This window comes from Peromyscus leucopus, chromosome 3 (genome assembly GCF_004664715.2).
Source record: "Peromyscus leucopus breed LL Stock chromosome 3, UCI_PerLeu_2.1, whole genome shotgun sequence".
In the NCBI taxonomy this organism is placed as follows: domain Eukaryota; kingdom Metazoa; phylum Chordata; class Mammalia; order Rodentia; family Cricetidae; genus Peromyscus; species Peromyscus leucopus.
This window is the reverse complement of record NC_051065.1, coordinates 9,449,689-9,463,500: the sequence shown is the minus strand read 5'-3', so window position 1 is coordinate 9,463,500 and position 13,812 is coordinate 9,449,689. Positions and strand designations below refer to the sequence as shown.

Sequence of the window (13,812 nt, the reverse complement as noted above, 5' to 3'; positions counted from 1 at the left end):
AACAGGACCCATACTCTTGAGGACACAGACCAGGCAGTACCTCTGTGAAACAGGAAGCATGTTGCAAAGACCCAAAGGAGGGAGGCATGGAGCTCACACTCAGAGCTAACACAAGAGAGTTGGCAGCTCTGGAACTCCAGGTCCTTTGCTTTACTGTCGTAACCATTTTCCTCATGGTCAGCACGGTGGGGCTGCTTTGATTGTGTGCAAAAGAGCAAATCATCTGTTCAGCTCTGAAAACTCGAGCATCCTAAACCCCGGAAGTGAGCCTTGGCAAACAAGAAAGTGGTCGGTTACCAGAAAGACCTGTTCTCTGCTCCTCTGGCTCCGTCCCGACTGCTCAGCTTACTTAGATCACTCACAGTAGTTCAGCTTCCATTCCCACAGGAGAATGGAGACGAAAACAACATTTTCCCTGCAGACAGTTGTGAAGCCTTAATTAATAAACAAAGCAGGTAAAATTAGAGCTACTCTGGTGGAATCTGAAGAGTTTACTAACCTGGCATGTCATTGGCTTCCCAGAACATGTTAAAGTAAACGGAACAACACAATCAGCCTAGCAAATGGAATGATTTACTTACCTCACACTTTCGAGATTGTGGTATGTTCGTGGTTGTCCATTGCCTTTAGATGTGTGGTGCAGCATGCATCATGGCAGAAACTCATGGAGGAAGAAACTGCCTGTCTAATTGGTACAGCGGAACAAAACCAGAGAGGAGCTGGGATCACAGTAGCCCTTCAAGGGCACACCTGAGTGGTCTAACTGCTTTGCATTTAACTCCCACTTAAGGTTCCACCATGTCCCCCTAGTTCCCTGGGGTAGGGGCCACGGCCTTCACACATGGCATTGGGGACATTAGTCCCCAGACTATAGTACTATAGTACTCAGAAGCTCAAATCACCTGTGCATCTAGTCCAGATGTCTGAGGGCCACCATCACCACAGAAACTCTCAAGTGATTATGATCCCACCCGCAGAACTGGAGGCCCCACACCCATGCTGAAGGAATAGATGGGGCTGAGGAACCATGGCGAGCTCCCTGTGGTGCCAAAAAATTGTGAATGAAATAGTCAAGAAAAATCACAAGCAGCCATGGGGAAAGCTTTTGTCTTAAGTCTTAAGCCACTGAGGCATGATTCCTTTTTACTGGACCCACGATGAGGCAAGAGTGGACACTGGCATTTGCTGAGAAAAGGATGTTTACCACATCACTGAAATTCAATTTACCCACAGGATAGCCTGTACTGCTCAGAATATTAATGTAATGATTTCGCCTAATTGATAACTAGGTTTGTTGTGGAATATTAATTTAAGGTGCATTACATTTTTATATACTGTGGAATATTTGTTTAATGATGCAAAGATGTGTTACATTCTTTTATGTTGCATTTGTTTAGTTCTGTAAAGCTGTGTTACTTTGCCTGTCTAAAATGCCTGATTGGTTCTAGTAAAGAGTTGAACAGCCAATAGATAGGCAGGAATGAGAAATAGGTGGGGCTGGCATGCACAGAGAATAAATAGGAAGAGAAGAGAGGGGGGAAGAGTGAAAGAAAAGGAGAAGGAGAGGAGGACTCCAGAGACCAAACACAGCCACAAAGTCACACAGCCAGCCATGGAGTAAGAAGTAAAGAAAGACACAGAATAGAGAAAGGTAAAGACCCAGAGGCAAAAGGTAGATGGGATAATTTAAGAAAAGCTGGCTAGAAACAAGCCAAGCTAAGGCCAAGCATTCATAAGTAAGAATAAGCCTCCATGTATTTTCTTGGGAGTTGGGTGGCAGGCCCCCCAAAAAACCAAAGAGTTAAACACCCCAACTGCATAAATTTTTAAACCATTGTCTAGAATATGGAAAAATGTGAGAAAATACAGATGAGGATCAAAGTTGTTATGATAGAAATGCATTCCTTTCAAAATTTACCTTTTTTTCTTTAAAAAAGTTTATCTATTGTCAGTTTAAAAGCTCATTTCGCAGTGATTACAAGAGACATGTGAAGGAAAACATCCCAGTCACTGACTGTGCTAATGAGCTGTCTGCAGGACACTGTTAGCACAATGGAAATCATGCCCCATGCAAACACTAAAGCAATCCTCTCTCTAGATCTTGGTAACGCTGATTGACAGAGAAGAAAATTGCTTTTTAATCCAATTTAGGAAACAATGTGTAGTGAATTTTAGCATTTAAAGATACTTGAAGCATGGGGGCAGCAATTCAAAATACCCTGGCAGACTGTGTGAGATATTGTATATCAATGGTATAGTGCAGAAATATTATTTCAATATATGTTTCTTGAGCCAGTTTGTTCCAAAAAACTCCTTTTTGCAAGGGAGTAAGGAGATATATTGTAGAAACACAACCCAAAGGAAAATGAACAGAAAACGGTTTTAAAGTTACATTTCTCAGGAGTCTCTAACAAAGCATGTTGCCGTTGCTGGCACTGCTTCTTTGAAGGTCTCCCCAACTAAGGGCACAAGTAGCCCCACCTCAGCCACCAGGTCCTTTGGCTCCTTCTTCACCCTCATCCCATTCTTGCTCCTCAGCCTGTGTTCCACAGCAGACCTGCACTCTCTGTCTTTAGGAAGTGTTGACTATCAACTCCAGTGCATCTTGCACAGTTGTGGTGGATCAGTGAGACACACAGCCAGCCTCCAGCAACTTCCTACATCTTGAGACAGCCTCGACCCCACATATCTTCTCCTGATTGCTAGGCATGCTCCTCTGTGTGCTCTCTACTGCTTTGTGCTGGTTTTAGGAGGAGCCCTCTCTCGCTTAAAACTCTCCTGGGGAAATTCCTAGGTTCCATAGCTCAATTCCTGCCTGAATCTGTCTTCAGCCTTTTTCACAGACTTTAGGCCTAGCACCTGAATCCCAGGCCATCTGTCCAGGGAAGTTCTTCAGATACTTTAAGCTCTGCTTGTCACTTTCTGCCTGATGAACCACTTCTTCCGCTGGTGGTGAAATCCCCCATCAAGGACCTTCTGTGTCCCTACGTGGCACACACTGACTGTCATACTTGGTTCCTTCTGCCACTCTCCTGACTGTCAGACACAAAGTCCTAGTGAAGTCCCTTTATCGCCTGTCAGTTTCCCCTTGGCTATGACAGGGACTCTCTAAGTGTTTTCTAACTCTGCTTGTTGGTCTGGCACATGACGCCCTCCCCGATTTCTCTTCCAATCTCATTCCCCATAGCCCTATACAGTAGGGTTTTTGGTCATTTTAGAAGCTATAATGTGTCCTCAGACCTCTTTCAGGTCTCATTCCACATATTCCACATTATTAATCACATATTCAGTCTTTTGTTTGTTTGCTTTACCTTTGAACACTATTCTGTGTCTGAAAGTTTGAAAACCAGAGTGACCTCACAATGAAGGGCCATGCTCTGGAGGATGTCGTGAGTGGCTTTGTTTCTCTTCATCAGACAGCAGCAGAAAGGCTGGATTCTAAGTGCAAGTTCTGTCCCACGCAATGTGTGCCGTCTTGGGCGAGCTGCCGAACCTCCTGAGCCCCCAGTTGCCCTGGGAACCTCTGGGGTTGGCTTGTCTTGTGTTAATGTAGGTGGTGACTCTCGGGATAGTACTCACGCTTCTCCAGACCCTAAGTATCGCCTATTCCCTTTGATGCTCCAGGGCCATGGTCTAGCCTTGCTTCTGGCCTTGGCATCCCTTTCCATCCATGCTCATAGGGCAAATTATTGCTCGTTTAATCTCACTGACTCAATCACTCAATTTCTATGAACCTCCTTAGGCAGTTCAGTCTGTTTATTTCCTTGTTAAATGTGTTCTAATTTCTTTGCCTATGCATGATCTTGCTCTGCTTCCTTCTCCCTTACACAAAGATTTGGAGGATTAAGGATCAAGGTAGAGGCATAACATGATTCACATTGATGCCCATGGGGTAAGTTTTGGATACTCCACTATCTTTGTCTTTGGGGCACACTGTGCATAAATACTACAAGAGCTATGTGTTGGAGATACAGTATGTGTATTCTTAATCTCTTTTTGTACTTTTGCATAGTCCTATGTCTGTGTTCTTAGACTACTCAGTGTGTCTTTCAATGTCTTTCGATAAGCTGTGGCTGACAACCATGTCTGTGAACCTGCAAAACATCATGGGTATGGTCATCTCTGTCCTCAGCACCTACTTTGGCAGGCTCATATCTTTCCTTGGGATATACTGTGGGATTTGCAAGTTTTTCAACTGAAGCAAAGTCACCGATAAATAGGTAAGCCAAGCAGGGAGAAGCAGGTACTTATGACTGTAGATCAGGTTCATTTCCATTCAACCTTGCTTCATACTTATTTCCTTATTGGTCAGTTGGTGTCCAGTGGCCAATTTTCTTCACAGATCGGCTACTGTGATAAAACTCCTCATGCGTTTCACCTAGAAACAGACTCAGTTATATGTAGGGAACCCCTCCCCCATAAAACAGAACTCACCTTTACAATAGCATGAGCATTTCACCTTTTATTGACTAGTGAAATAATCTGCACATATGCACAGGTACTTACTTATCCATAGGTACTTTGTAAATGCTTTCCATATTATCGTATGTCATTTCTAATTTTAGCACCAATAACGTGTTTTTGCTGCTCAGTTTTTCCAGATGAACAAGCTGAAGAGCAAAGAAATTAGATAGCATATCTAAGGTCATAGCAATGTGATATCATAGCAATGTGATAGAGTAGGATTCCAAGCAGTAGTTCATAGTGGCAGGTAGGAGGAGGCAGGCAATACCGGATCCCTGGTATGGATGGACACCTCCGCCTCCTGACAGTGCTAGCTGAATGGACCAGCTACTTGTGATATCTTATCCTATTAGATGTGTGTTATGGAGTCCAAGGCGCAGTCATCAATGCACTTCAGCATATATTGCTTCTATTCCAAATGGCACTAGGTTTTTTTTTTTTTAATCTAAGTATGTATTTTATTTTAGGGGAATTTCAGATATGAATATACTATGTTTACACCATTTATACCCTTCCCTTTCATGAAACCCCTGAGCTCCTCTGTTCTCCAGATTTCTTCACTTGTTTATTTTATGTGTATGTGTGTTGTCTGTATGTTTATGTGCAACATGTGCCTGCAGGAGCTGGTACAGGCCAGAAGAAAGCATCAGTTTCCCTGAAGCTAGAGTTACAGGTAGTTGGGAGACACAAACTGGGCTCTGGGAGCCAAACTGAGGTCCCCTGTGAGAGCAGTAAGTGCTCTTAATTGTTTATCCATATGTATATATAAAGGAAAATAATAATGTTTATACAGAAAATCTGGAAATTATAACACAAGGAAATTAATCTTCATTAATAATAAATATTTAGCTACTCTTAACTTTTAATCTGTCATTTTCCAATCTTTTTAATGTCCAAACATACATTTTTATTGTCAAAATAATCAGTTACTTACAGTATGACAGACTTTTTTTTTTCATTAGTAATATATCATAACATTTTCAATGCTAATAAATATTCTACTGTTAGGCTTTGGAGAGTAATTTGATAGCTGTCATGTAAATTTCCTGTAGTTTAATTACCTGTTCTTTCTTATTTTATTTATGCCCCTATTTTGCTGATGGTTTTAATATGATTTATGGTATTATTGGTATTGAGCATTCCAGAAATGTGAACAAATTAATTTCTTTGCATTAATATCTATGTGAAGGATAACTTGGAGGTCATTTTTCCTCAAGTTACTGTAGTGTTTTATACCTTGAAAAGGGAAACTTTGTCAATTGGTCACTTGGAGTAATTCTATGGCAGCTCTCCTCACAAATGAGCCAGCCTCTTCTCCATGCCTGCAGGAGCAGGCACTGCTTACTCACAGACCAGAGCACTCTGCTTCTCTATGTATGCTCTGGCCTTATGTGCTAATGTATTGGGCCTAGGGAGCACAATTCTGACATAAATTGACTTTGAAAAGTTGCTTCCGAAACCTTTAGAAGCACAGTTCTTCAGCTAGTGTGGTTGAGAATCTGGAAGGAAGTTAGAGGTAGGATGCAGGCAAGCTAGCACAGAATGCTGACTTTGCTAACAGAAGACAAGTCGCTAATATAGACAGGCAGAGCGTGTTCTCTGATTTGCAAAGTACAGTTAGCCTAATTGATTGCTGCATACTTGTGGATAGGGATCTGCCCTCTTCCATTTATTTTTCTCTTGACAAGTAGGATGTGAAATGTTGTTCCATGCCTTTCTAATTTAAATGTTGCACATGTTGAGACCCGATATTGCCAGCCATTTAAAGCTTGGCCCAAAACATAGCACATTGTTGTTATTAGCCTTCATCAGTTGGTTACAGCCAACATTCTGTTTGGAACTATAAAGAAGCATAAATCTCCTTTATAGACATAACCTACTCCTGCCATAAAATAGATGCATTGAGAAGGCAGAGCTAAGTCTCCTTGGTGAGTTGCTTTTGTTGACCTCATTAGACTGACTAGGTCAGTAGTGTTCACATTGGGAGTGTTCTTGGAAGTGAGGTTTGAATTTAAGTTAGCATATATATGTGCAAGGTGCTTTAAAAGGAGAAGTGAGGAATTAACACGAAGATGACCAAGTTCATGTTCTTGAGGATTTTGTGGTCAAGTTGAGAAAGGGACACATGTAACCAAGGTGTTGCATATAATACATCCAGATCAGACAGCTTAGAGGGAACTAAGCATCACCTCACAGCCTTCCTGCTGGGCTATGGATGATGTCCATGAAGCCACCTGCAGGTATTGCATTCAGTTTGCCGACTGAGTAAACGGTCTGTCTCACTCACATTTACTATCACTTTCCAAGTGCATGGAGATGTCCTGGTGGTCAACAATGCTTTTAAATCAAATTTTGTATTATATTTATTACAGTTTTTTATTACAGTATGGGTTCATTTTCAATGAGTTTATGTTCCTACCATGGGTATCTGTAGATTCTTTTCTTATTGTTTGAGAATACCACACATGTATACAATGCAATTTTTAAGTAAAATTTTAATTTATATTGAAAATATATTTTTCATGTGGTATATTCTGATCACAGTTTTTCCTCTCCCAACTCCTCAAAGATCCTTCCCACCTCCCCACCCAAATCCACATCCATTTTTTTTCCCTCTCATTAGAAAACAAATAGGCAAAAACAGTATAGGACAAAACAAATAGAAAGAAAAAATGGCCAAAGAAAAAGCATAAGAAAGGCATTCAGATGCAGAGACACACATACTCACACACAGAAATCTCATAAAAACACAAAATTGGAAACCATTACATATAAACAAAGGATCTGTAAAGTCAAAAATGTGCAGATAAGGATTTGATGAAGACATAACTTACCTGCGCATTTTGGAGAGAATAACCCTCCAAAATTAACATTAAATTTGTTTTGTGTTAGCCATCTGAGCATGGGGCCTACCTTTAAGTGCAGTTTATAATACCCAGTGAGACTACATTGGAGAAAACTTATTTTTCCTTTGCAAGTGGTTGTCAATTGGGAATTCGTTCCGTTCAGCCAATGGCTTTGAGGTACAAGCCCTAGGCATGGCTTTGTCTGTGTTTGTGACCCCTTGAGAGCTGAGGAAGAGTTGTTGTGTACTCTCTTGGGTGGTTGGAGACTGGATGGTTGGTTCCCAAAAACCCCTGAGCAGAGCAAAGGACGACAGCTGGATAAGCAGTGGTGTTTATTTCATTCTGTATCCGTGAGTGTATTATCCCCGTTCTATATCTTAATACATTCCTGAGGTCCTTCAACAGACTCTCATGGATTCACATAACAAATTGGAGATAGCTTCCGGGTTAAGGATGGGAGCTTGTGTCCACTTCAACATCTCAGCACTGGGATCCCATCTGGCTTAGACCTGTGCAGGCCCTGTATATGCTTCCATAGACTCTGTGAGTTCATATGTGCATCAACCCTGTTGTGCCTGGAAATCCTTGTTTCCTTGGTGTTTTCCATCCCCACTGGCTCTTACAATCTTTCAGCTTTCTCTCCTGCAAAGTTCCCTGAGCTCTAAGGGGAGGTATTTGATGAAGACATAATATTTGGAACTGCGTGCTCCAAGGTCTCTTGTTCTTAGCACATTGTCCAGCTGTGGGTCTATTTGTTTCCATCTGCTGCTGGAGGAAGCTTCTCTGGTAACAGATGAGCAGGACACGGATCTATGAGGATAAGAGATTGTAATTAGGAGTCATTTTATTGCTATATTCCTTTAGCAGAACAATCGTATTTGATATTCCTGTGGGTCCATAGCCAATCTATCCTCAGAGTCTCCCCCCCCCCCCCAGCAGTGTCAGGCATGGGTTCGGTCTCATGGAGTGGGCCTTAAAGCCAATAGACAGTGGTTGGTTACTCGGTAACTTTTGTGCCACAGTTGCACCAGTGTATCATGCAGACAGGTCACCAGTGTAGACTGAAGAACTGGTAGCTGAGTTGGTGGTTGCCTTTATCTTCTGACAACATTCAGAGTACCTTCCAGTATCATGAACATTAGTCATTAGGAGTGTAGGCTCTAGATAGGCACCAGCTTGACTTGTCCATGTTCATTGAGTTATACACAATGTGGTTTGATCAAAGTCACTTCCATTCCCTCTGCTCCAATTCCTTTCTCACCTCCTTCTACCGTTATCTTCCCCAACATCATGTCTTTTTGTTTGTTTGTTTGTTTGTTTTTCCTTCTACTGAATGTACTCAGTGCTGTCAGTATGTATGTGGGTCGAGAGCCATCTACTGAAGTATGGATAGCCTTTCAGGAGCCACATCCCTAAAGAAAACTAACTCTCCCTTACCAACAGTCATCAGTTTCTAATAGTTCTACAGCTAGGGGTGAGTCTTGATGATCACCTCCCTCCTCCATGTTGGGATTTTTGTCTGGTTTGATCTTGCGCTGGTTTTGTGCACTTAACAACTGTTGGGAGTTCATATGTCCAACTGCCCTGCTGTGTCCTGAAAACAGTTTTGTTGCAGTCATTTATTGCCTCTGGCTCTATAATCTTTCTGCTGCCCTTCCTTTGATGATGTCTGTGCCTTAGGAGAGGGTATGATGCAGATGTCACATTTAGGGCAGAGAACTCGGCAGTCTCTTCTTCTGTGCATGTTGGCCAATTGTGAGTCTGTGTGACTTGCCATTACTGATGAAAGAAGATTGTCTGTTGAGGGTTGTAAGATGCACTAATTCACTGGGTTAAGGATAAGTCATTGTGACTCAATATAACACTATATCCGTTTGGTAGAATGAAAGTAGTAGGTTCTCCCCAAGGCCTATGGCCTATCTAGTCACAGGTCCTTAGCCCTGATATCAGTGCTAGGCATGAGTTCCAGCTAAAAATTGGTCTAGTTATTTGCAGACTATAAGCCCCTGACTACAGCAGTTCTGTTCAAAAGAATAGTCTACAATAATGGGAATGTTCTGTAAAATTTCCAATGCAGTAGTCATTAGCCACATACAGCACTTGAGGACTTGAAACATGGATACTGGAGTTGAACTGAATTGTTGTGTTGTTTAATTTTAATTTAAGTAACTACATAACCACTGGTTAGGACAATTGACAGGACAGTTAGTAATTGTCTGCACCCTCTACCCAACTCTTCTCTGCCCGATCTCCTGGTTTGCTTTTGACCCACAGATAGAGCAAATGTGGAACGAAGCAGTTTGAAGAGCTTTTCCGAGTTACAGAAATACAGGGAAAGTAGTTTACACTTCTCCCTCACCGCCATCTGGCTCTCTGCAACCAGAGAAGGATTTCACTCTCCTGGGTCAATTAAACCAGTTTATTCACATCTGGTTTATTTCTAGATTCATATAGCACTTTCCTCAGTTTTGAAGTTAACGATTGGCAGGGTATTTATGAAGATCTTATTCTGAGGCTCTCATTAGATAAGATTTGCTTCTCATTAATTCTGCTGAAGGTTGCTGGTGGCAACAAAATGGTCCTCCTGTGCTTTCCTACTCTAAAAAAATGTAGTCCATACACTGTACGCGTTCTAGATCTTCTTGATGATTCATAGCCTTGGGCCATATAAGATTATTACTGGCATTATGTAAATCACAAGGGACTCTATTAAGGTAAGAGAGTCGTGAGAGGATAGCTAGCTGTCTCTGAGTGCAAAATATGCCTCTTATATTTATATTTATATTTATATTTATATTTATATTTATATTTATATTTATATTTATATGCAGCTCTGACTGTTCTGGAATTTTCTTTGTAGACCAGGCTGGCCTCAAACTTAGAGATCCGCCTGCCCCTGCCTCCCAAGTGCTGGGATTAAAAGTGTGCTCCACCACCATCCAGCTTTGTTTTTATTATAACTAATAGTGCTTGCTGGATTGATAGCATTACTTTTCCCCAGACAATTTTTGTCTTACACTTTTTGAAGACAAAACATAGGAAGAAATCTGTGGCTTGTGGGATCACAAAAAGCAAATGACCAAAAGTCCTTTGGGGATTCCTGTTCAAAGAGTCACCATCTCAGTAACAAACACCTTCCAGGGCCATCCAGAAAGAAGTCCCTGCACCAACAACTCCTGTCCAGCCCCTCTGAGAGTGGGGGCTGCTCTTGTGCTGTTCTCTGGGACCCTCTTTCCCACCTCTGTTCTCTTCTTGCATTAAGGCCAGTGGGGGCGGGGTGTAAAATCAGACCCAAATTTCGGAACACCTTTCTATCTCAGAGCCAAAACCCCCACGTATGTCGTCCTGGCTCCCGCTGGGCCGTATACCCTGAGCCTGTGGGTGTTGCCGATGGGAGCAGCTTAAAGACAGGTATTGACACCCAAATGGGTAAACCCTTCCTAGAGGACAATTAAACAGCAGGAACTGTGTCTCAGCCTTTATTGTCTGTATGGGAACTCTTCTGCACTTGGTTCTTTCACAAATTTCCACTGACAGAAAGAAACCAGGCAGTTCTGTTTTACCTTAAAAACTGTAAACTTGATAGAGCACTTTTTGTTGTGTTCGTGTCGTGTTAATAAACGTATCATTGTAAGGCCTACCATTCGTTGTTGCCCATGAGAGCAGCAGCAGGAGTAACGTGGGGTGGTGGTGATGTGTGCACATGGAATGTTTGGGGGTGGATTATACGAAGAGAGTGGAGAGGGAGTGCCAGGAAACTGTTCTGAGTTTGCCCCTCTGTCTATAGGAAGTGCAAAGGGATGGAAGTGGAGATTTGGACCTCTCTTAGTTCCAGGAAGGTGACACCTGTTCTTGCCCTGCACCCCCAGGTCCTTTGTGTTGAATATGGATGAAGAGCTCTAAACTCTAGTCCCTCCAGTCTGTGGGAAATATCTAAAAGGTCCTTTCAGCTTGGAGTCTGCATTTAATTCTCTTGGATCTTCCTACACTCAAGCTGACACCTTCATTTTTCCCACAGCTAAGCATCTATCAATAGTTCTTTTCACAAAACCAAGTTCTTCTTGATATATCTGTATAGAAAAATATATGGGTAGTACTACTCAATGTCAAATCTCTTTAGTGCAGGTTGTTTAGCCACATAACTGTTTGCTTTCATGTGCCTGTGTTGTATGTATTTTCATTGCCATTACAAAATTATACCAGATTATTATGTCTCCTACATTTTCCCTTTTCCTGTTTGAGCCTATATTTATTTCTCTGAGTAGAATATTTTAGCCTATAAGTCTCTGATCTTCATGGAAGGAAACACGTACAAAGCTAATCAACTGTGAACAAACTCTGGATATCGCTGGGTATTTTAGTAATTGCCGTCAACTGTAGCAGGGTTGATGAAATGTTTGTGAATGAAGGTTTTGGGGAAATCAGCCTATTTCAGTACTGAATTCCTAATCACTGTATATTAACATATCCGTTTCCTGCTTTTTAACTTTCAGTATCTACTAGAAATGAAAAGCTTAATCCTCCCACCAGAGCACATCCTGAAGAGAGGAGACAGTGAAGCCATAGCATATGCGTTCTTTCATCTTGCACACTGGAAGAGGGTGGAAGGGGCCCTGAATCTCTTGCACTGCACGTGGGAAGGCAGTAAGTAATTTTTTCTTTAAACATTCCTTAAGAACATAAAGTGCTCGAACTATTTATACCACAACAGCTCATGATGAATGCTGAAAACCTGCACGTCTGGTTTTTGTTCCCAGTGTGTCACATTATCAGGGCAGTTGATTATTTGATGCTCCAGATCCCCAGAGATAGGGGTGTTGCTGTGGTGGTGCCACTTCCAGATTAGAAATGTCCCTTCATACAAGAGATAAGTGAGCCTGGGTGCGCTAGAGGAGAATTGTACCATGCTGAAAACCCTCTCTGGAAATCTGCACAGCCCCCTGACATCACAGGAACTTTTGCCTTAGGCTTAAGTCTTGTGCTGGACTCTGCTTCCCAGTTCATATGGCTTCAGTCGTAGGGTTGGATGAGAGCCACGGTTACCCCTTACTGAAGTAAGAATGATCATCTACCCCACATATGTTCCAAACAACAGCAATGCCCATTGAACCCTGGTGTCTTAGGGGAGGTGTGGCAACTCCTGTGAATAAAAATGCCTGTTAGATAGAGGGAGGCATAAATTGGCCCTGGCATGATCTCTACAGTTGCCATCATTCTGTGTAAGGAACGCAGGCTCTAATGGCAGGTGACATGTGCTTCTTGCCCTTGGACTCTTTCTTATCTAGTGAGGAGGAGAAAATGGCTGCCCTTGCTAGCTGTCTGGTGACTTTTTCAGAAGGTAGAGGTTAGGACAGCAAGGGGTAACTCTGTAGGAGTCAGGTGACAGGTGAACAAGTCCTGGGAACCAGGGCAGAAGTATAAGCAAGAGTACTGTGTGAAGAAATGGCACAGGGCAGTAGTATAAGCAAGAGTACTGTGTGAAGAAATGGCAAGTTGTAGCGTTACTAGGAGATTATAAATGAAGGGAAAAGAACCAATCCTATGTGTGATATTGGATAACATGGACTGGAACACTGTTAGTGAAACACCAATTGAAGCAAAACAAGCACAACACATAGCATTTCTTATAGAAAATTAAAACGAAACTATTAGCATCTCTGGTAGTTTTTTCCTTGTTTATCCTTGCTTTGATCAGACTCACAAACAAGTCTTTTTAATCTTTTTTGTTCTTTGTCTTTTCTGCTTCCATTTTCACTTTGATAAGCTTCTGCTCCTTCCTGTTCCTGCCCTTCCCTGACCCAGTAAGAATCCAGCTTGGTTCGGGAAATGACAGGGCTGTAGCAAAGTGGGGTGGGAGTAAGGTGGCGGAGATGAGGCTCAAGGGCGGTGGGAAATTTCTTGTTTAGTTGCTGTAAAATTTTTGCTCAGATAATTAACAAGTTTTCTTCCTATACTTTTCTCTTTATAACTTGAAAAATGTTGACTTGCTTCTCATTCTGCTTGATAACTGTAATAATATAGCCAGGTGTCTGGGTCAGTAGACTCCCTCAAGAATTGTGGACCTGGCCACATCTTCCACAGCTTGCTTGTGCTGATGATTGCTTATAATGTTCTTTGTCAGAGCACAAAAGAAAATGTTAATTCAACGTGAGAAAGATTCCTAAAAGCCCAGGAGAGTCAACTATGAGGCATCGCATCTAGTGTCAAAAGCTACATAGGCCCATTGGCCTGGCAACTAAAAACGTAGCTGCAGGTTGGGCATCCTGAGAATAACAGTGGGAACTTCTCAGTTGGGCCTGATTGATAAGATCCAACCCTTCGGAAAGGACCCAAAATGCCCCAAAGCAGGAGCTGATAAATACATGGTATTAGGAGTGACATCACCATGAAATATTAAAACCCTTTGGCGAATAACTGGAAATTGTTGGGAAGTTAGTAATCAGCCAGCAATACAGAGTTTCTCTGAATCAACAGGGAAGGGTCAAGAGATATGGAGTGACAT

General features: G+C 42.1%; 1 protein-coding gene across 5 annotated transcripts in view; it reads left to right on the top strand.

The window, feature by feature from the left end:
* The window catches only part of St7 (suppression of tumorigenicity 7), a 246,813-nt gene that overhangs the window by 214,895 nt on the left and 18,106 nt on the right, over positions 1 to 13,812 (top strand). For all 5 annotated transcript variants that reach the window (XM_028871758.2, XM_028871757.2, XM_028871759.2 and 2 more), the window contains one exon: positions 11,804 to 11,954. In XM_028871758.2, coding sequence (XP_028727591.1) covers positions 11,804 to 11,954 — 151 coding nt within the window. The remainder of the gene's footprint in view (positions 1 to 11,803; positions 11,955 to 13,812) is intronic.